Below are 25,000 nucleotides of genomic sequence, written 5' to 3' on the forward strand. Positions count from 1 at the left end.
GAGCTACCAAGTGTGATAAGCAAATCTCCGACAGACGACTTCCTTCCCCGGCTGATAACGAAGACCGCGGCTGCAACAACCAACACTCACTACGATTTCGAATTATCAAATCAAACGCATTTCAAGGAAGGAAAACAAAAAACTAGATCTTTTGACAAAAAAAAAAAAAAAAACAAAGTATGTAAAACTGGGTTGATTTAGCTATGGAGATCAGAAAGCAATTAAAATACGATTGAAATAATTATCCTGATTAGTTTTATCTTTGTTTTCAGTAAAACCAACATTACAACAGGCTATGGGACTCTATACCTCTGCACTGGGATAAGGATGACTCACGAAGGCTTACGTACCGCAATCTTCGAAACCAAAGGCAAGTCCTTCAGAATGGCTCCCGACAGAGGAAATAGGAGAGAATTCACGAAAACACTCACATCCTCTTCACTCCTCCGCCAAGAACCTATCACCTCAGCAGACCATCTGGTTAAAATAACAAATAAAATAATATAAATAAATAAAATGAAGCCATGAACTCAAAATCGCAACTGCTTCGTTTGTCATTAGACGTGCTTTCTCCATATCTACCCACTTCGGTTAGTTTACCACCACACGTTATGAATGAGGTTCATGTATTCTGTATGCATCGGACGTTATATTGTGTATGCTTGTTTTGATATGCCTGTGTAGTGGGTGGTGTTTGCGTGCGTGTGTGTAAGTGTGTATATGTGCGTGGGTGTATAGGTGTGTGTGTGTGTGTGTTATAGTGTATATATATATATATATTATATATAATATATTATATATAGATATATAATATATTAATAATTTGTGTTTGCGTGGTGCGTGTGTGCGTGTGTGTGTGTGTGTGTGTGTGTGGTGGGTGTGTGTGTGTGTGTGTGTGTGTGGTGTGTGTGTGTATGTGTGTGTGTGGGTGTGTGTGTGTGTGTGGGGTGTGTGTGTGTGGGTGTGTGTGTGTGTGTGTGTGTGTTGTGTGTGTGTGTGTGTGGGGCGAGTTACTAAAAAAAAGTAGCTATACTCTTCTGACTTACGAATTACGAATATAACGACGAAAACGGGTTAAACGGTTGTGAAAAAGTGCTGTGGCTCTCTACCTGATAATGGCATCACTGACAGGGGCATATATTTAATCTCGGGGCGTAAGCCAAAATCTCGCCTTTCACGGCATTGCTCATGTGATAGGACTGTTATCCGGACGAGTTAAATGGCCTCCGGATTCATTTAAACCCATGGCCCTCACCGACGTAGATCATCTCACCCGGCATTTCACGTAAGGCATCACCCTGATACATCTGCAGGGCCCGCCATCAACAATCCCTGACATCCATGCTGCTATCCGCTCACATTGCCAGCGATTCTGACAGGTTGTGGTGCTGTTGCCAACAGAACACAGTGTTCACATCCCTTGTAGAGTTTGGATTGTTAAAAATAATGATAAATAATGAACAATAAATAACTATGAGAAAATGACTACGGTAAGGGAGGTCGGCAAATACCTGTCACACTCCTTATCAGATCCAATTACATGTAAGGGGTAATGCCATGAGTATCAAATGGTTTTCATTAAATTTGACTTCAATGCACCTCAATGCAAGCATCCATTTATCTTTCCTGTGGACATTGATTTATAGTTTGACATGACATTACTTGATTATCTTTCCCCATCGTGCATCTAGGGTGCCCACTTATGCCTTGTCTCTGGTGGATCCAATTCGCCAAGTATGGCTGGCTGGAATTCACAGAAACACGGTGGCTTCGAAATACATGATCTTGATTATTTTGGCTCTTGATAGTCCCTCAGATTAAAGCTTAATTTTTGAGAGCTACAAATGGTTCTGTGAGGTCTCTATTGCTAATATTCGGCATGATATGATATCACTCAAAAGATCTTCGAACAAATTATGAAGCTACATCTGTTCCAAGCTTAAAAAAACAAACAAGTACAACTTTCAGAATCAATTCCTAACGCTCGTTTTCGGGCTTCATCTACTCACGAAAGCGGAGAAAGAATTACGGAAAATGCCAGATTACTCTGAAAACATTACTAATGTGGTACTATTCACTCGGGCAGATACTGTATTGATGAAATTCCACTTGACTTCATCATCCTACATACCTCCGGTGGTATTGCATAAAACGTAAACCATGGTATGAATGCGCATTATGGATTTTTCATATAAAAAATTCAGTCATATGCTGAGGTGAATGAAAAAGCATTTATGTCACAAAAGTTTTAGAGACAATTTTTTTTTCTTGAACAATTGGAAACGGACATGGTTGGACAAATGATCTTCCCATGGAAAAGAAACTCGTTCTCTCTAGCCTATGACAATTAATATTCACAAAGGCAAAATAAACGCAATGGAGGCACTAGAAATTTTATTTACTGTATCACGGATCAGACATATATGAGAAGCATATGCATCTTTGGTTTAGAATGAATGGCATTGACGTAGTTAATCAAAAATAAGGAAACTGATTAGAGATAGTGCCTTAGACGTTTAACGAGCTGAAAATAATTAAGTAAGATATGGAGATAATTAACAGAAAATAGAGTCTGGGAGTGTGCAATGTTGCGCTAATGTACTTTCAGTGAGAAAACAGTTAATAATTACATCGGAAAAAAAACTTGCCAAAACTAGCGGGAGATCCTAGAAAAAAATACCCCTCTTTTCACTTTTTAACACCCATTCTCTTCTACCTTTCGGGCCTCCCTCTTGCTTTCCCTTTCCCATCTCCTTCAGTCACAAAAAAAAAGACAGTGAAAATCGAGCGATCCGTTCACACAGAGGCACATCAACAAAAAAAACACATACAAACCACAGCCCCAAACACACACACACACACACTGTAACGATGGCCGATGAGCGGTAGAGTGCAGACAAGTCGCGTGTGGCACAATGCGGAAATCTTGGGCAGTGGCAAAGGTGAAACAGACTTCTTGCTTGTTTGTTGCAGCATATTGTAAGGAGAGAATGGCACAACTGACGGACAGAGGTTCAATCTGGTCAGCGTGTGTGTCCGTCGCTCGCAGGCGATCCTCTTATACAGGTTAAACATGGAACTCCACAGGTGCGATGTACTGGAAGTGTGAAGGAAGGATATTATATGTTCTGCCACAGAGGGAAACCACTAGAGTTAACTCAACGATTACGTCAAGATTCGCGCCACTAGCCCCATGGACAAGCCACAAGGAAGGTCTACATGGGGCTGTAATGTTGTACTTCTTCAGGGAAACAGTGGGGATATACTCACCACGCTGCCAAGTCAAGGAAGGACAGAACCAAGGATGTTTAATAGGAGGGCCCAGCACGAAGGGTCCCCAAGGTTCTTATAACCGTTACACAAGCTCCTGGTAGGGGGTCTGGGTGATGAACCATGTGTCTAAAAATGATTTCTATGATCGCTGCTGGTTGCTGGTTATACGGTATAGATCAAGTTTAGTCTGACGTACCCGATCGGGGAATGTCCGACAGTCATCCCACCTGTGACCTTCACATTTGTGGAATGGGCAGAAGGACTTGGCACAACACTCACGAGCCCTATGGCCGGAGCGGATGCAACGGTAACAGGTGTCTGGCGAGGATACGGCACCGGAGTCGCATGGCGCACTATAGTCACGTGATGAGCAGGCGTGTGTGCATGCAGGTGAGCGTGTGGACAGAGTATAGGGAGGACATGAGGAAGAGCGGTCAGGGGAGCGTGAGGGTCGGCTATCAAGCAGGCGGGGAGGCGAGTCAGCGCACTCACGTGCAGGAGGATCCTGCAGGAATGACACTCTCTTCACATGTGCTACTACAGCACCATTCTCTTCGGAGGCATGGGTTCGTATCCCACCGTTGCCACCACTGTACGATGGCCGATGAGCGGTAGAGTGCAGACAAGTCGCATGTGTCACGATGCGGAAATCTTGGACAGCGGCAAAGGTGAAACAAACATCTTGCTTGTTTGTTGCAGTATATTGTAAGGAGAGAATGGTACAACTGACGACAGAGGTTCAGCCGGTCAGCGTGCTGTAGGCTGTCTGTCGCTCACAGGCGACCCTTTTTATACAGGTTGAACAAGAAACTCACAAGGGTTTGATGTACTGGGAAGTGTGAAGGAAGGATGTGATCGTGCACTTGTGGCGACGTCAAGCGCCGAAGGCCTGCGTATGTTTGCGTCCACGGTCTACCGTAGCAAAGGTTTGGTATGTAGTGCTGGTGTTACTGATTAAAATAGATATTTTAAATTAATAGTGTTATATGTATGTGGCAATAGTATAGTATGGAAGGTGTCTGACAAGTCCCTAACGAGAAAACATGCCCCAAGGTCCTGTAGCTATAGGGGTGATCAAAACACGCGAGATCCATTATTGATCATCTCTGGGGGAGGGATTGGTGGGAGGTGAAATAGGCATATGTGAAATAGGTATGACCACACCATCAAAAAAAAAAAAAAGTGAAATAGACAAGAGAGAAGTGTCAATAATACTAGCAGACCGGATGTACACTTCACAACCTCCGTCCAAGCACGCACCCTTCGTCCCCTTGGGCAGGATGCAGATGTCGCCGCTTTCTCTTTTCGCACTAGGCACACACATCCGTCCTCCAAGGAAACCGCCGCATAAAGGACCCGTCCGTAAGGCAGAGGTAGAGACACAGCGACAGGCCCAAGCCTCAGGATCCAGCTCCTCCACCTGTCCTCCACCCGGGACACAGGGTCTCTTGGGGGTCTTTATTCTGTCTTCAAGATAAACCAGCAAGCTAAGCCCCTTTTCACTGACCCCCAAGTCCATCTCTCGTCCTCGCTCACATCTGATGGCAGCGTGTTCGAACCTGACAAACGCCGACGCATATTCGCCTACCACCTCGCTCATCGCCGACACCTGTTGCCGATCCACGCGAAGTGCCTCCCCGCCTCTTTTAAACGCCCTACCATCACTACCAATCCTCTTCGATCACGCCTACCCGCACTATGTCTGTCCTACTACTTCGTGATCCACCACTCACGCCTGTGCTACCCTCCTGACGAAGTCGCTGAAGATGTAATCTTCGCCTCTACTCGCCGCCACACTCGCCATCCCCACCTGCCCCTCGCTAATTTCTTCGCGAACCCTCGTCAACACAGCCCAGGATGTCGCGTTCTATCCCGCACCAACAATCTTCATTCATACTATTTAAACGTAGTGTACCTATAAGTGCCCGAGTACCTATGCCCTCCCTATACCCACTCCTACCTTGCATACCAGTTGCCTTCTTCAAATTCAAGTACACGCCACTCTACGACGCACACAACTAACTCTATAACTACATAACTCCTCCTGTCGAACCATTGGTTTTTTTCACACACACACTGAGATCAAACCTAATGGACACGCACCCTCACTTCACCCTCATTCCCCAGCCCTAACACATCCCGTAATTGAATGTCTTGTGTTAGTATTTTTCTGTCTATGTATATTTTTATGCCTCAGATCGACAATTTAGCATATATCATTTCTCTCAGACAATGATTCGCCTTCGAATTTTAAATTAATAATTGTTATGTTTTGGGCTGCTCTCTCATATTATTCATGTTTTTTCTGTCATTAATTAATTACGATTTTTTTCTCTTATATGTTATTCCTATTATAATCACTTTCCTTATTTCTTGCGTATTGTTATATCTGTGTATACACTAATCGTTCTATTATATCACTGTGTCTTCATACTTGCCGTGCTAATCCTGTCGCTCTTCACACGTAGATTTCGATCACCTGAAACTATCCTCTTATTTACCTACCTGCCACCTCGACTCGGAATTCACTCCTAAGATTGTATATTTTACTTTTCTATCCTATGACTAATACTGAACCCAAATCTCTTTTACGACGTCCCTCTCGAAGTTCGATATCTTGTCCTCCATTAATGCTGGAGTTTATGCGTCTTTACTTTAAGGTTTGTTGAATATTTACGATGGTAGTGTCTCAGTTGCAAAGATGGCACACATTTGCAGACAAACATCTTTTATATAAGCTTACTCGTTTACAATAACCGCAAGTTAATTTTAAGCCCGCTCATGGCCGTAAACGAATGAACCTGCGCCCGCCGCACCGAGAATTACGCTCTACGATTGAAGCGCCGAGACGATGCACTGTGATTTTTACCGCAAGCCGGCTCATGGCCGTAAACGCAGGATCCTGCGGCATCGCACACTTACGCTCATACACGAGTGAAGCGCGAGACGCGCGACTGTTGAATAAGTTCAGGCGCTGCCTATTTGTTAGACAGCAGATGTACTTGCCTATTTACCACCCCAACGCATATGAATTCTTATCATTTTTTTTTTTTCTCTTCAATGATGGTACCTTATTAAACTCGCTAATCCGAGACACATCACGTAGTAACACCTTACTTGACCGACCTCCTTGTGACAAACTGTCCTTATATGCATTTCATTTCTTGCAATTTAGTAAGGTGATTACCAAACACAATTATCTCCTCCTTCCTTAGCCCTTTTATTGCTGGTAACTTATATTTCAGCTTCTGAAGACGATGACCCTCCTCGCTACTGAATGTTGCCCCTCAGTGGCGAAACCTCTGCCAACCCGCTAACCGTCACGCGACCCTAGCGCTCTCGGATCACAGGAACCATCTGTAGATACAAACAACCCGCTACTGCATCGTTTCAAGCGTTACCGTCGCTCGGAGGACGACCTCTGCGCTTGGCGAGCGATGTCAGATGTCCACTACGTAGCAAGGACGGATTACACTTCACAGCACCGTCCGTCCAAGCACGCAGCGTCCCTTCGCCTTGGGCAGACGCAGATAGTCGCCGCTTTCCTCTTGTTCGCACAGAAGACAAACATCCGTCCTCGAAGGGAACCGCCGCATAAAAATGACACGTCCGTAAGCAGAGACCACAGAGAGGGACACAGTCGACAGCCCAGCCACCAGGGTCCCGCTGCTCCACACCTCGGCCTCCACTCGGGCACACGGGGGTCTCTTGGGGGTCTCATATTCTGTCTCAAGAATAACCAGCAAGGCTACGCCCTTTTCACTGACCCACCCAAGTACCATCTCTTCATCTCGACTCACATCCGGTGCTCCTAATCTCTCGTGTCACTCATATTCCTGTGGCTTGCGTGGCCATCGCTTACTCTGGCGAGTGGTGCCCCAACTCACGTGTCGCTTACAAGAAGAAATAGAAACCTCATTTAGAGCGATTCCGTTCACACAGAAAGAGATACACAGCCACCCCCCCCCCCAAAAAAAAAAGAGAGAGAGAGAGGGGGGGGGGAGAGAGAATGTGAAATAGGGAAAGAAAATAGAGAGAAAAAGAAACAACCCCCATTTGCGATATCGTTTCACACACAGACACAAAACACATATATAAACACATCCCTAAACACACACACATAAAAATAATAATAATAAAATAAATAGATAAATAAAATAAAATAAGATCAAATAATAATAATAAAACAGAGAAAGAAAATGAAACAGAGAGAGAATAAAAAAAATCTTAAACGAACCTCATTTAGCGATCCCGATCAATGACCGTAAAGCCTTTTGTTTACGTTCCGTCAGCTGTTCCGTCAGTCGGTGGGTCGGCGTCTCGGCGGAAGAACTGTATTCCTTAGAATCCTCAAATTCCAGGTCTTACGCCACTTGATTTTTTTTTGATTGATGAACCCCCCTTTACGAAGATGGTGCGGAAGTGGTGGAAAGACGGGAAGATGTTCGAAGGAGCTGTGCGGACTCGTGGAAAAGTTTGCAAACGAAGCAATAGATTCCCGAGGGAGTTTTCACCATCGGTTTGTCAGGCGAGTCGATGTATTTAAATTGGTTTAACTTCTGTTCGTGTTTTGTTGTTGGTGTATTTTGTGTTTGTGTTGTTATTCTATGTCGTGGTTTAATTGAAAAAAAAAACAGCTTGAATTGTTTTAGTTATGTTGTGTAACTTAAAAAGACTTTGGTGTATCGCAAACCAGCTGTTTCTCTGGGATTCGGTCTAAGGTTTAAGGCCCCAGAGGAAAGGTTTTAATTGAGCTTTCTCTTAAGTTTCCTTCTTTCTCTCTCTCTCTCTTTCTTTCTTTCTTTCTTTCTTTTCTTTCTTATCTTTCTTGTCCTTTCTTTCTTTCTCTCTCTCTCTCTCTCTCTCTCTCTCTCTCTCTCGCTCTCTTCTCTCTCTCTCTCTCTCTCTCTCTCTCTCTCTCTCTCTCTCTCTCTCTCTCTCTCTCTCTCTTCTGTCTCTCTCTCTCTCCTGTCTCTCTCTCTCTTCTCTCTCTCTCTCTCTCTCACTCTCTCTCCTCTCTCTCTCTCTCTCTCTCTCTTCTGTCTCTCTCTGCTCTCCTGTCGCTCTCTCTCTCGTCTCTCTCTCTCTCTCTCTCTCTCTCTCTCCTCTCTCCTCTCGTCTCTCTCTCTCTCTTCTCTCCTCTCCTTCTTCTCTTCTGTCTTCTGTCCTCTTCTCTCCTCTCTTCTGTCTCTCTCTCTCTCTCTCTCGACTGTCTCACTCACTCTCTCTCTCTCCACAGTCTCACTCTCTCTCTCTCTCTCTCTCTCTCTTCTCTCTCTCTCTCCTCTCCTCTCTTTTTGTCTCTCTCTTTTCTCTCTCCCTTCTCTCTCTCTCTCTCTCTCTCTCTCTCTCTCTCTCCTCTCTCTCTCTCATCTCTGCTCTCTCTCTCTCTCTCTCTCATCCTCTCTCTCTCCTCTCTCTCGTCTCTCGTCTCTCTCTGTCGCTCTCTCTCTCTTCATGTGTCTCTCCTCCTCTTCTGTCCTCACGCACCCTCTTCGGGTCTCTCTCTCTCTTCTGTCCTGTCTCTCTCTCTTCTGTCTCTGTCTCTCTCTCTCTTCTGTCTCTCTCTCTCCTCTCTTTCCTCGCTCTCTCATCCTCTCTCTCTCTCTCTCTCTCCTCTCTCTCTCCATCTCTCTCCTCATCATCTCTCTCCTGTCTCTCTTCTCTCTCTTCTGTGCTCCGCGCTCTCGCATCTGCGTCTCTCGCTCGCGCTCTTTCTCTCTTCTGGTCTCTCTCTCTCTCTCCTCTCTCTCTCTCGCTCTCTCTCTCTCTCTCTCGTCTGTCTCTCTCTCCTGCTCTCTCTTCTTCCTCGCTCTCTCTCTCGCTTCTCTCTCCCCTCGAATAGCCCTCGCTCCTCTTCTGGCCTCTCTCTCTCTCTCTCTCTCTCCCTCTCTCTCTCTCTGCTCTCTCTCTCTCTCCTTCTCTCTCTCATCCTCCCCCCCCTCTCTCTCTCTCTCTCTCTCTCGCTCTCTCTCTCTCTCTCTCTCCTCGTCTCTCTCTCTCTCTCTTCTCTGTATCTCTCTCTCTCCCTCTCTCTCTCTCTTCTCTCTCTCCTCTCTTCTGTCCTCTCTCCTCTTCCTGTCTCTCTCTCTGTCTCTCTCTTCTCTCTTCCTCTCTCTATCTCTTTCTCTCTCTCTCTCTTTTTCTCTCTCTCTCTCTCGCTCTCTCTCTTCTGTCTCTCTCTTCTCTCCTGTCCTCTCTCTCTCCTCTCTCCTGTCCCTCTCTCTCTCTCCTCTCTCTTTGTCTCTCTCTCTCTCTCTCTCTCTCGCTCTCCTCTCCTCTTTCTTTCTCTCTCTCTTCTCGCTCTTCTGTCTCTCTCCCTCTCTCGCTCTGTCTCTCCTCTCTCTCTCTCTCTTCTGTCTCTCTCTCTCTCTCTCTTCTGTCCTCTCTCTCTCTCTCTTCTGTCTCTCTCTCTCTCTCTTCACTGTCTCTCGCTCTCTCTCTCTCCCTCTTCTCTCTCTTTCGGCTCGTTCCTTCTCTCTCTGTCTCTCTCTCTCTCTCTCCTGTCTCTCCATCCTCTCTCTCTTCTGTTCTCTTTCTCTCTCTCTCTCTTCTCTCTCTCTATTCTCTCTCTCTCTCTCTCTCTCTCTCTCCGCTCCTCCTCTCCTCTCTCTCTCTCTCGTCTTCTGTCTCTCCTCTCGTTCTTCCTCTCTCTCCTTCTTCTCTCGTCTCTCTCTCTCTTCTCTCTCTCATCCTCTCTCTCTCCCTCTTCTCTCTCTCTCTCTCTCTCTCTTCTGTCTCTCTCTCTCTCTCCTCTCTCTCTCTCTTCTTCTCTCTCTCTCTCTCTCTCTCGTGCTCTCTCTCTCTCTCTCTCTATCTCTTCCTCTCGTCTCTCCCTCTCTCTCTCTCTCTTCTATCTCGAATTCTCTCTCTCTCTCTTCTGTCTCTCTCTCCTCTCCTCTCTCTCTCTCTCTCGTCTCATCTCTCTCTCTCTCTCTCTCTCTCTCTTCGTCTCCTCTTCTCTCTCTCTCTCATCTCTCCTCTTTATCTCTCTCTCTTTCTGTCTCTCTCCCTCTCTCTTTCTGTCTCTTTCTCTCTCTCTTCTGGTCTCTCTCTCTCTCTCACTCTCCCCACTCTCCACTCATCTCTCTCTCTCTCTCTCTCTCTCTCTCTCCTCTCTCTCCTCCTCTCTCCTCTCTCTCTCTCTCTTCTCTCTCTCGTCCTCTCTCTCTCTCACTCGTCTCTCTTCCATCTCTCATCTCTCTCGCTCTCTCCTTCATCTCTTCTCTCTCTCTCTCTCTCTCCCCATGTCTCTCCCTCTCATCTCCTCCTCTCTCTCCGCTCTCTCCCCTTCCTCTTCTCTCCCTTTTTTCTCTCTCTCATTCTGGCTCTCTCTCTTCTCTTCTGTCCTCGCTCTCCTCCTCTTCTGTCTCTCTCTCTCTCTCTCTCGCTCCTCTTCTCTCTCGTCTCCTCCTCGTCTCTCTCTCTCATCTCTCTCTCTCTTCTTCTGTCTCTCTCTTCCTCTCATCGCTTCTCTCTCTCTCTCTCCTCTCCCTCTCTCTCTCTCTCTCTCTCTCTCCTCTCTCCTATCTCTCTCTCTCTCTTTCTCTCGTCTCTCTCGGCTTCTCTCTCACTCTCGTCTCTCTCTCTCTCTCTCTCTCTCTCTCTCTCTCTCTCTCTCTCTTCTGTCTCTCTCTCTCTCTATTCTGTCTCTCTCTCTCTCTATTCTGTCTCTCTCTCTCTCTCTCTCTCTCTCTCTCTCTCTCTCTCTCCTTCTCTCTCCTCTTCTTTCTCTCTCTCTCTCTCCTCTCTTCTCCTCTCTCTCTCCTCTCGTCTCTCTCCTCCCACCTCCTCTCGCAACATCTCTCTCTCTCTCATCTCCTCTCTCTCTCTCTCTCTCTCTCTCTCTCTCTCTCTCTCCCCCCCCTTCTCGTCCCTCCCTTTCTCGCTCTCTATCTCTCTCTTCTCTCTTCCCTCTCTCTCTCTCCTCTCTCTTCTCTCCTCCTCTCTCATCTCTCGTCTCTCTCTCTCCTCTCTCTCTCTCTCCTCTCTCTCCTCTCATCTTCCTTCCCCCCCCCTCCTCTTCCTCTTCCTCTCCTCCTGCGGCCTCCCCCTCCTCTCTCACCTCCTCTCTCTCCCTCCCTCGCCTCCCCCCTCCCTTCCCTCTCTCTCTCTCTCTCTCTCTCTCTCTCTCATCATCTTCTCTCTCTCTCTCTCTCTCCCTCCCTCCCTCCCTCCCTCTATCCTATCCCTCCCTCCCCCCCTCTCCCCCGCTCTCTCTCTCCCCTCAATCGCACTATAGAGGGTCTCTGGTCCCTCTCCTCTCATCCTCTCTTTCTCTCCCTCTCCTCTCCTCTCTCTCTCTCTCGTCTCTCTCACTCTTCACTCTTCTCTCACTCTCACTCTCCTCCTCTCTCTCTCTTTCTCGTCTCTCTCTCTCTCTCTTTCTCTCTCCTCTCGCATCTCTCTCTCTCTCTCCCTCTCCTCATCTCTCATCGTCTCTTCTCTCTCTCTCTTTCCTCTCTCTCCTCTCTCCCTTCCTCCTCCTTCCCTCTCTCTCCCTCCCCCCTCCCTCCTCCCCTCTCTCTCTCTCTCTTCTCTCTCTCTCTCCTCCTCATCCATCTCCTCCTCTCTCTCTCTCTCTCTCTCTCTCTCTCCTCTCTCTCTCCTATTCTCTCTCTCTCACTCTCGCTCATCCTTCCCTTCGCCGCTCTCCCTCCCTCCCCCCTCCTCTCCCCCCTCTCTCTCTTCTCCTCTCTCCCCTCCCCTCTCTTGTCCTCATCCTCTCTCTCTCTCTCGTCTCTCTCGGTCTCATCTCTCTCTCCTCCCCTTTCCTCCTCTCTCTTTCCCCCTCCCTCCCTGCCCCTCCTTCCCTCCCTCTCCCTTCTACTTCCTCTCCCTTCCATTCTCACTCTCATTCTTTCTCTTTCCTCTCATTCCTCTCCCACCTCTGCTATCCTCCCTCCTCCCCCTCCCCCTTCCCCTCTATCTTTTTATATACATCAAAAAGGATGTAAACCTCAAAATAGGTATTTCCTGTCATTTGATACATAGCCTTGATATTCAAGTGATCCTTGGCCGTTCTTTCACACAGGTGGCTCATTGGCTAAATTCCTCGGTAAAGGTTTACCATCCATCAACACGAGCTGGGATAAGTGGTCCCTGTTCTTCTGCGATGAGCGTGTTGTTCCCTTCGACCACGACGACTCAACGTTTAAGGTCTACAAGGGACTCATTGAGAGTACTCCCTTGAAAGCAGAACAGTTTGTGGTTATTAATCCAAGTCTTGAAGGTAGGTAAGCTCTCTCTTGGATTACAGGGTGTGATTGGGTGTGTGTTTGAGTGGGAAATGACACTGTCCCATTGATGTGCTGAGACTTTAAAGGATAATGTGAAGGCATAGTCATTTTTAAGGTCGTGATTGGTATTATATATACTCTTATGAAGCACCCCATATTGGAAACGTATAATATCCTGAAAACAACCCACAGCTGAAGCTGCAGCAAAGGATTACGAGGCAAAGGTGCGAGCAAAGTTCCCCAATGTGGAGTGGCCAACGTTCGACCTCCTGCTGTTGGGCATGGGACCTGACGGGCATACAGCTTCTCTCTTTCCTGGTAAGTGAGGGGAAATGTGCAATTATATCATAAGGAAAATGTGTATATATATAGATAGATAGATAGATAGATAGATAGGGGATGGGGCACTCGGTAAAATTATAGAATTAATAAAAATACTAATAGTGATGATGGTGGCAATGATAAGATAATAGTAATAATTATTATTGTTGTTTTTGTCATTATTATTATCATGTTCATTATTATCATTGTAATTATTACAATTATTTTATGGTGATAGTGATATTGCTCAAACCTAGGACTGCATTCCTGAAGGCTTGTACCACAGTGGCCTTGCATCTTCAACAAGATGGCAAAGATCAACAAATGTCCACCACATTCAACTAATTTCTTATATGAAATTAAATTGATAGGGAATTGTACAAAACTCAATCTTTTGGGAATACATATAATGGAGGTTAGTTGCCCTTTACCTGAGCACCAAAGACATGGAGGCTTAGGTGAACACTTGTGTGCTTAAGATAAGCTATTATTGTAGATGTTTGACTTTCTACAGTGCTTATTATACCAGTTACAGTTTTATCTCATGTTTATCATTATCAGATTTAGTTTATCTCAATACAAGATTTACCATTATTTTTGTTAGTGCTAATATTATTATGTGAGATCCTCTGTTTCCACCCCATCTAGAACCTCCACTGGAAAAAGTTGATTATTTCTTATGCTATTACAATAAAAGAGGTAGTTACTCCAAGGCAAGATATTATAAATAAATCATCTTAATCCATGCAGTAAAGTAACATGAAAAAAGGTGGGGGGGAATAAAGACATTTTTCTTATGGAAAAGTGTGGCACAAAGAATAATGAAGTCGTAACTATTAATGAAATGTTTAAACAATAAGATAGGAAAAATATAAAAAGCTATAAAGACAATAGTATAGAGAAACAACAAAAAATAAATAAAATAAATGTTAAAAGTAATCATCAAGAATACGGTAGTAACTTGTGATAGTAAATAACGTAAACATATATGATTTCTGTTTATAGGCCATGCACTGCTGAGGGAGGACAAACTGTGGATCGCACCCATCAGCGACTCCCCAAAGCCGCCACCTTGCCGCGTCACTATGACTTTCCCTGTGATCAACAAAGCACGCTGTTGCATATTTGCAATGGCTGGCCAAGGAAAAGCAGACATGGTAAAGGTGAGGCTTGATTATTAATTAACTGTTGTTTGCATTACGTTGTGATTATCAAGGGGGGGGGGGGGGGTTAGCTGATATGTTATTCTTTTAGATACACAGCTTGATACGATATGCTTGTTGCACGTGAGCAGTATTTTAGAAGTCATGGATAATTATTGCCTTTAGCTGAATTATAGAGCTTGTGATATGAAACTTTGGTATCTCTCTCTCCCTCTCCCTCTCTCTCTCTCTCTCTCTCTCTCTCTCTCTCTCTCTCTCTCTCTCTCTCCTTCTCCCTCTTTTCTCTTCCTCTTTCTCTCTCTCCTCTTTCTCTCTCTCTCTTCTTCTCTCTCTTCTCTCTCTCCTCTTTCCTCTCTCCTCTTCTCTCTTCCCTCTTTCTCTCCTTCCCTCCCTCCCTCTTTCTGTCCTCCTCTATCTCTTGTCTCCCCCCCCCCCCCAGCCACATCAACTCAAAGGTATCATAAGAAGTAGAGGAGTTTTTTTTGTTCTGCACTGGACAGTAACATACTACAGTCACCATTGGCAGATAACTAGACAACTGTTTGTTAAAATAGTTTTGTTAGTTATTTTACTTGTAATCTGTCTGGTATATTCTCTCTCTCTCTCCCTCTCCTCCCTCCCCCTCCCTCTCCCTCCTCCCTCTCCTCCCTCTCCCTCCCTCCCCCCTCCCCCCCTTATTGTGCTGTCTATTATTACTGTGCGATTACACTTTCAGCGTATTCTGGGAGATGGAGAAGCACTGCCGTCCGGAATGGTCAAACCTATTAATGGAGAACTCATTTGGATATTAGACGAAGGAGCCGCATCTAAACTCTAGGAGGTCGGGTCAGATGGTGACCTGTGAGAGGAAAATGGTATATGGTTCCTTTTTGATCTCTTCATTAGTGGATAGTCTCTCTCTCTCTCTCTCTCTCTCTCTCTCTCTCTCTCTCTCTCTCTCTCTCTCTCTCTCTCTCTCTCTCTCTCTCTCTCTCTCTCTCTCTCTCTTCTTTTTTTTATGTGTACTTTGAATGAAATGTTTGATTTGTTCTTCTTTGTCAAGAGAGAATTATTTGTATCAGTTTTCTTATATACATTCCATTTTAGAAGGGGTAAGTAATGGTAAGGATTAAATAATTTTAAAGTTATTATAATATATAATGTACTTTTTTTTTTCTTTCTTTCTTTTTTGTATCAATGCTCTTTGCAGGGACCACATTTAAAGCAGAATTTGTACTGGAACGCTATATGTGACCTTTATTCAGATGTTTAATTAACCTGTTTAATTAGAAAATTAAATATGTGATAGCATTGCCTTTTGCTGATATTGGAATAATTACACCTAAGAGTAAAAGACAAAATGTAATACTAGAAAATTATATTTTTTTCATGTAAAGATTAGTGATTTTGGTCATGAAATTCAGTTATTTGAGGTTGTTTTTCTTATAATATTGCAGCTACATATTTATTGTTACATGATTATTAGTAATACTCATACAATTGTATTTTATTTTTGTTGTATATATAATTTTTTCAGATTTTTAGTTGGGTAAATGGTGCTTTAAATTTCTCACATTTTATGCAAATCTATTATTTTTTCTTTCTTTCTTTCTTTTTTTTATGTGTGCAATTTATGTTGAACAAACAGAACAGCAGAGGGAAGAAAACACAAATATGCCAAAAGCCTTTTCACTGTATTACCCAGAAGCAGCAATTCAGCGGAAAGACCTTGGCCATATTCACGCGTTTTCTTGTTCTTCCCCTTTGGTCTTTTTCATTTTATGTAGCCATAAAAACATTCAGCTGTTCATATTGTTGTAAAGGTACACTGTATCATATATCTTGTTATGCACGAGTTGAACAATTTAGAATACTGAGGAAGAAAAGCATGACATAAATATATATATTTATAGTTATTGTCTTGGTTGTTTGTTTGTTTTTCCTTTGCTGTATGGGCAAGAGGCAGATCTTTTCCCTGTATCAAAAAGGTGCTGGTGTTGGTACACAACAATTGGCCTGAGACAGACTGTTTTGTACTTTTTATTTTTCATAAATTGAGAATTAAATAGAAGACTATTTATTAACCTGTGGAGATAATGGGAAGATATTCTTGGTAAAACTGATGATGAGAAATACTAGACATAGTTATTAGAGTTTTCCATTGTGGTTGTCTCGCCTTTGTTCTCTTCCTCCTTTTCCTTCCTCATTCTGTCCAGCAGCAAAAGCGTCTTAGCCTCGGCAGATAGAAAGGAAGTCACAGCACAACTTCAATATTTATTCATTTATTTTTTATAGATGGATTAATGTTAATACTAATCTTCTAAAGACGGGATTTGAAAGGCATTATTTAAAAAAATGTTACCAATAAAGCTTTTAATAAAATTACCAATATCACATATTGGAAATATAACATAACAAATGAACATATCTAAACATAAAGTTTGATAGAAAAAAAAGAAAGTTTACAACTTTAAATGTTGTTGTCCCCATATAAATATCTATATTCAATCTATATAAATATCTATATTCAATGTGGATAATAATTCATATATTTTATGCTCCAGTGACTTCTATAACATTAAACTTTACATGACCGGTGGACTGTTCTTGATACATAATCACTGCATAAGTAATATACCCTGAAATATGAGCTTATATCCAATACTAAAAATATTAATAAAAAATACATAACATTTGACTAAACACTGTACGACTATTTGGTGGAAATCAAGTCGACCTATATGAGAGTATCTGCATCCTAAAGTATTCTCAAACCAATTGATCATATGTTTTGTTAATTTGAACTTTCATCTGTATATAAACATTAATACATTCATGTTAATACACTACTATATGTGATAGAGTTAATTTGACTATAGAATTAATAATTAATCTTGCATGTTCAGCCAATTGATCGGAAAACGCCTTCATGTTTTGCCTTAGTGTCTCAATGGTGTTCTAGATTATGTTGTTAAGGATAAATGATGTCTATTAGTCCTTTTCTGTTCCAAAATTTTAACCCTTTCTCGACGGGTAGTATTCATAGTGGCTGGGCTTCACTGCCGGGGGCTTATATCGTCGCCCTAGCATGCATGACCACTCATGCCAAATACCAGCATCCTATGCCGTTTCTTCGTATTACTACCAAGATATGTTGTATTTTCAATTTTCATTATTTTTTAAAGTCTCTACTTGCCAAACTTCCTGATAAATCGAGACTTAAGGGTATTTTTTTTGTTATATAGACTCCATAGTTGATCATTATTCAGTCTATAGTCTGAATAAAATAAGCAGTGTGCGGCATCATGGAGCTGAAATTGTCGTTTTGTTGTTTTTTGTTTTTTTTTTTTTTGCATAGTAAAAATGAGAAAGTGTTAAAAATGACTTAATCACACTTTCAGTGGCAGAAAAATTACATTTTGCCGTGATTGCAACAAGAAATAACTCATGGCATCTCCATACATACACCATGGCATGTACATACATGTCCCCGGCAGATAGTCCCGCCATGCCATGGCATGTGCGTACATGCCACCTGTCAAGAATGGGTTAAACAACAGTGATTTGCATATCATGTATTTGCTATATCACTGACTGATTTTTATCTAAATCAGATCAATTTTGATTTTTATGGTAAATTATGTATATAAATTGAGAGAAATTCCATAATAATTTAACTAAGAATTGAAAGCAATTGAGTTTTAAACTACAAAATAATTTGTAACACATTAATCAAACTCCTTTTTTATGTTAAAACAACAAAACAGGAAAGATTAGCATTTCTGAAGCAAGCATCATTAATAAATCTGAATTTATATATTATTTTCTTGAATACACAATCTCTTATCAAAGAAAGCTCATGCTTGGTTTACTACAATATAGTTTCATCATTATCTCTGTAAAATGTGTAAAGCATTTTGCATTAACTTCCCTTGGCTTTTTTACACAAAAAAATAGCATATTGTATGTTAATACATGACAGACCAGTAATAAGTAACAAAATAAATATTTATTCTTAAAACCTTTGTTCACAATATATAACTTTGATAACTTTTGTACCAGAACAGTAAAGGTAATCTAAAACTGTCATTAATCTCCTTACTTACTGAAAATAAATGTATTATATATATATCATGCAGGACCGAATTTTCTATATGCAAATTCATGGCAGCATAAAGTCGTCATCATCAAGCCCACAGCTGTTGAATTCCACTTCATCCCCAGCTTGCTTTTGAAGCTCATCTTCAACTTTGGCTGCGGCACTTGCAAACTCTTCATCCGACTCAAAATCATATATATTTGAGTTCTGCCGCACTTTCTGGTCTGCAATGAAAGTTTCTGGGCAAAGATTTGTTCTGCAATCATCAAGGGATTTCTGTGAAGACTCGTCAAAGAAGGAACTGTTTGGAGATGATATGAGAGACAGCCTATCCCAAGGGTTGCTTTTCTGAGAACTCTGCCTGCTCAGTGAAGACAGAGACATCTCATCAATTTTATCCCACATTTCAATTTTTTTTATAGTATTAGTCAACTTGCTGTCTGACAGATACTCATTCTCAACCTGTGTAGCTGCCATGAGTAAAAGATTATTGTCATCCTCATTCTCAAACTCTGTAGCTGCCACATCCATAATATTATTGTTCAGCTCGTTCTCAATTTGTGTGGCTGCCATGGTTAGAAGGCTGTCGTCATCGTCATTGTCATCCCAAATGTCATTTGCACCATTTTGAGAGTCTTGGATCCACTCCAGTACCTCTTCCTCTCCCATTTTCTTCCAGAATACAGTCCACTCTGGAAGTGGAATGGGGTTTGATCGGTAGTCCTGGCAGTCTGAGTCATGGCATTTCTGATAATAAACAGCTAGCTTCAAGTTCGCAACGTACATTACCCCATTGCTCTTGTGTTCCCTACCAATGTTGTGGCAAAACCTATTATTGGCTATTTCATAAACCAGCAATTCACTTTGTGGGAAATAAAACCAGCAGCGGACGTAACCATGACCAAGGATGCTCTGGATGTACTTGTCAATCTCTGGGTACGGAGAGTGGCTGAACCCTTCCATCCCTGGGCCTGTGCCTTCTCTCTCCTTCTGTCTGATCTTTGGTCTTCTTATCTCGTCATCTCCAAAAGTCAAGATTTTGGGGCTTTCCCTGACTGTTGTCACCAGAGAATCCAGGAAGAGCATTTCCTCTGCAGAACCTCCCATTTTTGTCAGTGGCACATACTGGTTCTCTTGAGCTACCACCAAAGGTGTGTTTTTTCCTAATTTTGTTGAACGTAGAATTCTGAAGTTCCTGTTCTTTGTGTACACTCCTTCGTCACAAAACAGTACTTTATTTCCTTTGGTATCTGTTACAAATAGAATTTCCACATCACTGAATGTAAAACCAGGCATTTCTTTCATACCTTCCCTTGCCCATGTTCTTATCTGATTACAAATCATGATAACAAAATTTCCAACATGGATATTATTAGCAAAGGCCACACCTGGAATGTTAAAAATCAAGTGACGGCTAAATTTTGCAAAGGAGTAGCTAGTCAAGTCAATAATATTCTTGCGGCTACAGCATACCCCAAACTCCTTAAGGAGAAAGTAGCAAACAATCTTAATAAATGCATTGGTCATCTGGACACCATCATTCTCAGGATTGTGCATGTACATGAACTCAAGGTCAAAGTAAAGTTTACATACAGAGTTCTCCTGGATGACTTCATATGTACACCTCTTGAGTGGGGCTGCGCTGGCACTGATGGTTCCACATCATCTTGGGGTGCGTCACCACGAAATTCCTCTTGCCCCCCAGGCCAAGCGCTTCCCCCTCAAAGGAGAACACCATGAGGCCATTCCCCTGCACCTGGGCGAACTTGATGGCATCCGCTTGGCGACGGAAGGTCTTCCAGGTGGCGGGTGGACCCAAAATCCCAGGTCTGTACTCGCTTACTAGAGGTCTCTGCTTGAGGTGTTTTCTGGTCTTGGCAATGCGCAGCTGCACTTGGTCCTGTGACTGAGCTTTGCCGTAGAAGCCTCTGGCAGTGAAGGGTTGTGTGTGGTCACTTTTTCCCTTTTCCTCCTCTTCCATCATCTCATTTAGGCTTTTGCTTTTGTGGAAAAATCACCTGGAATCACCATCTAAAAAAGAAGTTAGACTATTACTTTTCAATCTTATTAAGGAAGTAAATGACAATACTGATAAAATATAAGAACAGCAGACATTGCTACTAGAGTGTAGAATAGCAACATCAAACTGGATAAGAAATATATTCATAAATTAAGAGTATAGCATTTTTTTTACTTTTTTCTAGACAAAAAGAACCTAGATCAACATTCTCTTTTCATTAATAGAAATACCTGGAAGCACATATTTCTTCAAGCAAAGTCATTTCTCTTCTTAGAAATTGTAAGAATGTCAGAATATTCAATTTATATCTAACAAAAAATTTTCACATGCAGTCTATAGAAGCATATTAAGTTAACCCATTGCTGTGAAGAAAATGTGATGTTCATTTTAGTATTGTTTTGTGAAATGCATCTACACAAGGATGGCTCCACAAATGCTCAGCCACCAAGGGGTCAATTCGTAGCCACCGTGACCTCACCTGACTTCTCTTTCCAAAAGGATTTTTTAATGCTTTTAATGTCAATGCTGTTATGATTATTATTGAAATTATAGTGTTATTAACAATACTAATAGTAACAAAAGTACAATAAAATATCAATTTTCAAAGTAAAAGGGTAAAGAGGTGAGATAGGTAGGATAAGTAATTATCCTTGGTGACTGAGTAAATGTGGAGCTATCTATGTGTAAACAATCACTGTGGCCATGGCATATATGTACTTGTCATGCCCATTAATTTATTCACAATGGGTAAAATATACAATAAAAGTTTGGCAAGGGGTGTAAATTAGTTCTTTGGCTCATGATCGGGGGAGCAACATGTCAACCCAAGGAATGGGAAATGGAATCCTGATCTAATAGGACATAGTGAATGGGTGCTAGCACTATGCGATGCTCATTACTTCTTAATGGAACCTTGGCTCTCAGCCTCTCATTATTCCTTCAATGGTGCATTTCCTAACTTACTTATATGCAAACATGTTCCTTGATACAATATCCAATGTGTATCAATATTAGTGTAAGAGGCTAAAGTTTCATGAAGTAAAATATATTCAATATATTTAAATAAAAATGCCTTCACAAGGACTCAAGTTTTTTCAAAATCCTCCAATATTCAAAGCACACAGAGAAGCAAGGCAAAGCAAAGAAAGAAAAAAATATACAAGAAAATACTTGTACCAACATATGACAAAGCCATATTGTAGATTATGCTGAAAGGAGAGAGAAAGATGAGCCTTTTGCCTTTTGTACTCCAGCAAAGGCCAGCAAATGTCTAATCTGTATATTGTGGTAATACAGAGGTTGTAGATCTCACTGGAGATTTATTGTCTAATACCCAATTAGTCCAGGAATATACATGAAGGTTTGTTGGCCTTTTCCAATAGCCATGGCAATCACTTGACCCTTTATATTTGAGAAATCTATTTACAGTCACTTACACAAGGTATGACAGACCTGAATTTTTACCTCATATTTAACTTGCATTTATATCCTGCTTCTATAAATGAATTTCCCATTAAATTGCTACAAATAACTGCATCAAAAGTGAGTATTTCTATGAATGACATAATTTTAGTATAAAATATTGAAATCCAGCATTCCAAGGGACCAGATACAAGGGATTCAGATTATGAGAAAGAGTCCTATTTGAAAGCCACTGTAGTTAAGTTTATTGTATTTACCAGTATAATAAAATGACAAATACATTTACAAAGAAATAAAAGAATGAAAACTGGAAAGACCAAACTACCAGGAAATTGGTACTCAGACATTTAATTAAAAAGCTAAATAATCAATGAGATAAAAGTAAGCAAGCAATTTATTTTTTTTAAGTACATAAAGAGAAATCAATAAAATCTCATTTTATGAATGTTTATGAATCTTTACTACTTTATTTGCTTTTGATGACTGGAAAAAATAAACTGAAATGAATGAAAACAGAAAGAGGGAGAGTGAAAGCAAGAGAGAGAGAAGAAAGACAGAGAGAGAGAGAGAGGACAGAGAGACAGAGACGAAGAGAGAGAGAGAAGAGCAGGATGAGGAAAGAGAAGAGACAGAAAGAGAAGAGAGAGAGAGAGAGAGAGAGAAGAAGAGAGAGAGAGAGAGAGAGACAGAGAGAAGAGAGAAGCAGAGAGAGAAGAGAAGAGAGAAGAAGAAGACAGGAGAGAGAGAGAGAGAGAGAGAAGAGAGAGAGAGAGAGAGAGAGAGAAGAGAGGAGAGAGAGAGACGAGAGAAGAGAGAGAGGGGAGAGAGAGAGAGAGAGAGAGAGAGAGAGAGAGAGAGAGAGAGAGAGAGAGAGAGAGAGAGAGAGAGAGAGAGAGAGAGAGAGAGAGAGAGAAGAGAGAGAGAGAGAGAGAGAGAGAGCAGGTTTTGCTGAACAACTTCATTTTTGTGAGTTGTTATTGGGTGCATGTTATTATGTTTATTCACTGAAAACATTATGTATCTTGCATGAATTCGTGCATTATGAGTTTTGCAATGTAATTCCTAATTAGTTTGCTTGTCTCTCATATCTCCATCATCTTATAAGTCTTGTTCTTATATGGGAGTAGATCTAAATCAGGAGGAAAATTATGCAAAAATTGTAACATGAATTTCGTTATTTTCCAGTTCTCCTGTCTGTTATTTTTAAGAACTTTGTTCAGTCAAATTATCAACAACTTCTAATGCTTGAAACTTCAATGAACCCTATTAGACGCTTCTGAAATTTCGGGTTTATTTCCGAACTATCTCATCTTTAGGAATTATCTAAATTAGAGACTGCATATTTATCAATCAAATTAATTAGTATTACTTCTGACTTCACTAATCTTGCCTGTTTAATAGTCTCGATCGAAGGAAGTTGCTGTCAGTTTCTTCGCTCTTACATTTTCCCTTTTCGCTCCTGAACTGCGCAAAGGAGCCTATTTTTTCCCCCATTTATTCGTCCATTCTATCCAGGCACGAAGAGTCCTCTGTCGTCCCTCTTCCCCCCCGACTTCAATGCCTTTTTCCTCGTTTCGCGGAGATTGAGGAAGCGATTCGCCGAGGTTTGTAAACACGAAGCCTCCGCCTTCTCCTCCACTTTCTAAAAAGCACGAGGCTAGAAGAATTTGTTTGTTTGATTCGCTAAGTTATATTTTTCGTGGGTGTATTCTATTTATTGTAAATTAATTATAATTTGGGGGATTTTTATAGCATTGTAGGGGTGAAATGTGACAATTTTTAATTATTTAAAATACATCGGTATAACCTTGACCTTCTTGACGCTTGGTGTAAATTCGAGTTGAACATAAAATAATAAAATACTTATATGCAACCACGAGAGGCCAGAGTAATATCCTCATAAAAATATAAATTATTATATTATATACTACTGCTATCCATCAATATGGAATGAGGGCCTTTTAAGGAAATGAAGCTGAGTTTGAGCTCGACCGCAAACGCCGCGCCATGTAAACAGACGCATCTTTTCGGCGGAGGAGCGTGTCCTTCGTCTCAAATTCCTCGCCTTCTTTACTCTCCTCTCGCGACCTCATAGCTATGAGTCGCATCCCTAACCCGTTCCTCGGTGGCCAGGGGCAGCAACAGAAGACGCCACAGAAAGCTCCAACCCCAGGATTCTTGCTAATGACTCGACCTCCGACGGGATCCAACAGCTATGGGGGCAGCGCGTCCGGGGGGTTCAAGGACCAGTTCTCGCCCTCGAACACGAGTCCGTCGCGGGCCGCCGAGAGTTTTATCCCCTTCTCGGCGATCGGTAGCAATCACGACGGCAATAGACGTGGGGGAAACCGAGGTGGTGGTGGGAGTGGCAGATACAACCGAGGAGGTGGGAGACACATGACAAACCAGACCCCTCAGAGGTTCCCTTATCCGTACCAGCAGAATGCCGGAAGAATGCCCAGTCCGTATTGCCAGGGTGGCCAGGGGTACGGGAATTCGCCAAGAGGGAGGCAGAATCATGGAAATCAGCGTGGGGGCCGGTTCGGTGGCGATCACAACAGGTTCAATTCCAATAATGGCAATCCAAGAAGAATGAATGCAAACACCCCCTTAAGTGATATCCCAATCGATAAGTTTGTATCGCCTAGTATGGTACGGGATCCGTGGGAGCATTTTGAGAGTGATGAAGCTATAGAACCTGAATCTAGTCCGGTTATAACTTTAGATAATTCGGAAATTATAATTGACTCTGACACAAGTGTAGTTATTGAAAATTCTTACGAAGAGGGTGTGAGTGGGACTGAGGGTGATAGTTCCCCAGTACATGACACTGGAAGCGATTCCCCTTATGTTGCAACATCGTCGACCTCGGAAAAGGATACGGGAAGCGATACAGCGAGTGATGCATAGCAAAATCTTCGGGCTGTGTCTCTGAGATATGGGCTAGGCGTTTGTGCAGTTATAGATATAAATGTATATGTTGCCCCCCCCCTCCAAGTTGTTTTTTTCAAATATCTTTTATTGTAATTAAGGTCTTTATTTCAAGTAATACTTCTATCCCAATCAAAGCAATATCTTAACACTCATATGAATGAGTATGAAGTTCAATATCTGTATGGGACCTTTTTTTCTTTGTCTTTTTTTTATAGTTTTATGACTGAAGAATAAGTTACGAAACTTGAGCGTAACAGATGGAAAGAATAATATATTCTGTGACATATTCAGAGATGTGCATTGTAGATTTATTAGTTGGCAGTCTTCCTAAAGGTTGCTTTTTCCTTCTATTTTTTTCATATTTCTTTCTTTTTTTTGGACACCTTGTTTTAAGACTAACACTAGCCTCATTAATGTTAAAAGTACAAAACGTATCAACAAAATGTACAAAGCAATCAATCAGTTCATAAGCTATAGATTTCTACAGTTTTATGAATTTTCATGTCAATCTCAGATTATTATAATTTCTCTTTTTTTTTTTTCTTTTTTT

At 42.0% G+C, this 25,000-nt stretch overlaps 3 protein-coding genes across 3 annotated transcripts in view; 2 read left to right on the top strand and 1 right to left on the bottom strand.

Annotated features, from left to right (window-relative positions):
- Positions 1-7,531: 7,531 nt before the first annotated feature.
- On the top strand, positions 7,532-16,041 carry LOC119597552 (6-phosphogluconolactonase-like). The gene is made up of 6 exons (XM_037947128.1): positions 7,532-7,537; positions 7,768-7,801; positions 12,308-12,505; positions 12,705-12,830; positions 13,839-13,996; positions 14,712-16,041. Exons 1-6 carry the CDS (start codon positions 7,532-7,534, stop codon positions 14,811-14,813), a joined length of 624 nt encoding a protein of 207 aa, XP_037803056.1. The 3' UTR covers positions 14,814-16,041.
- Positions 16,042-17,388: 1,347 nt separating this feature from the next.
- Positions 17,389-23,141, bottom strand: LOC119597579 (DNA-directed primase/polymerase protein-like). Its single transcript, XM_037947154.1, is given in 3 exon segments — positions 17,389-19,700; positions 19,702-20,105; positions 22,959-23,141. Coding segments are annotated over 2 exon segments (1,920 nt in total). The 5' UTR covers positions 20,059-20,105; positions 22,959-23,141; the 3' UTR covers positions 17,389-18,137.
- A 367-nt stretch (positions 23,142-23,508) lies between these two features.
- Positions 23,509-25,000, top strand: part of LOC119597580 (RNA-binding protein FUS-like) — a 2,529-nt gene continuing 1,037 nt past the window's right edge. Inside the window, exon 1 of the mRNA XM_037947155.1 lies at positions 23,509-25,000. This exon is cut by the window's right edge and continues 1,037 nt beyond it. Within this exon, the coding sequence (XP_037803083.1) occupies positions 23,614-24,426 (813 nt within the window). The 5' untranslated portion in view covers positions 23,509-23,613 and the 3' untranslated portion in view covers positions 24,427-25,000.

Source organism: Penaeus monodon, chromosome 39, assembly GCF_015228065.2.
Source record: "Penaeus monodon isolate SGIC_2016 chromosome 39, NSTDA_Pmon_1, whole genome shotgun sequence".
Lineage (NCBI taxonomy): Eukaryota > Metazoa > Arthropoda > Malacostraca > Decapoda > Penaeidae > Penaeus > Penaeus monodon.

Excerpts from the sequence above, each read along its gene's own strand:
- LOC119597552 (XM_037947128.1), top strand. Across the intron at positions 7,802-12,307 it reads TTTCACCATCGGTTTGTCAG|GTGGCTCATTGGCTAAATTC; the intron begins GCGAGTCGATGT and ends TCTTTCACACAG. Across the intron at positions 12,506-12,704 it reads TATTAATCCAAGTCTTGAAG|CTGAAGCTGCAGCAAAGGAT; the intron begins GTAGGTAAGCTC and ends AACAACCCACAG.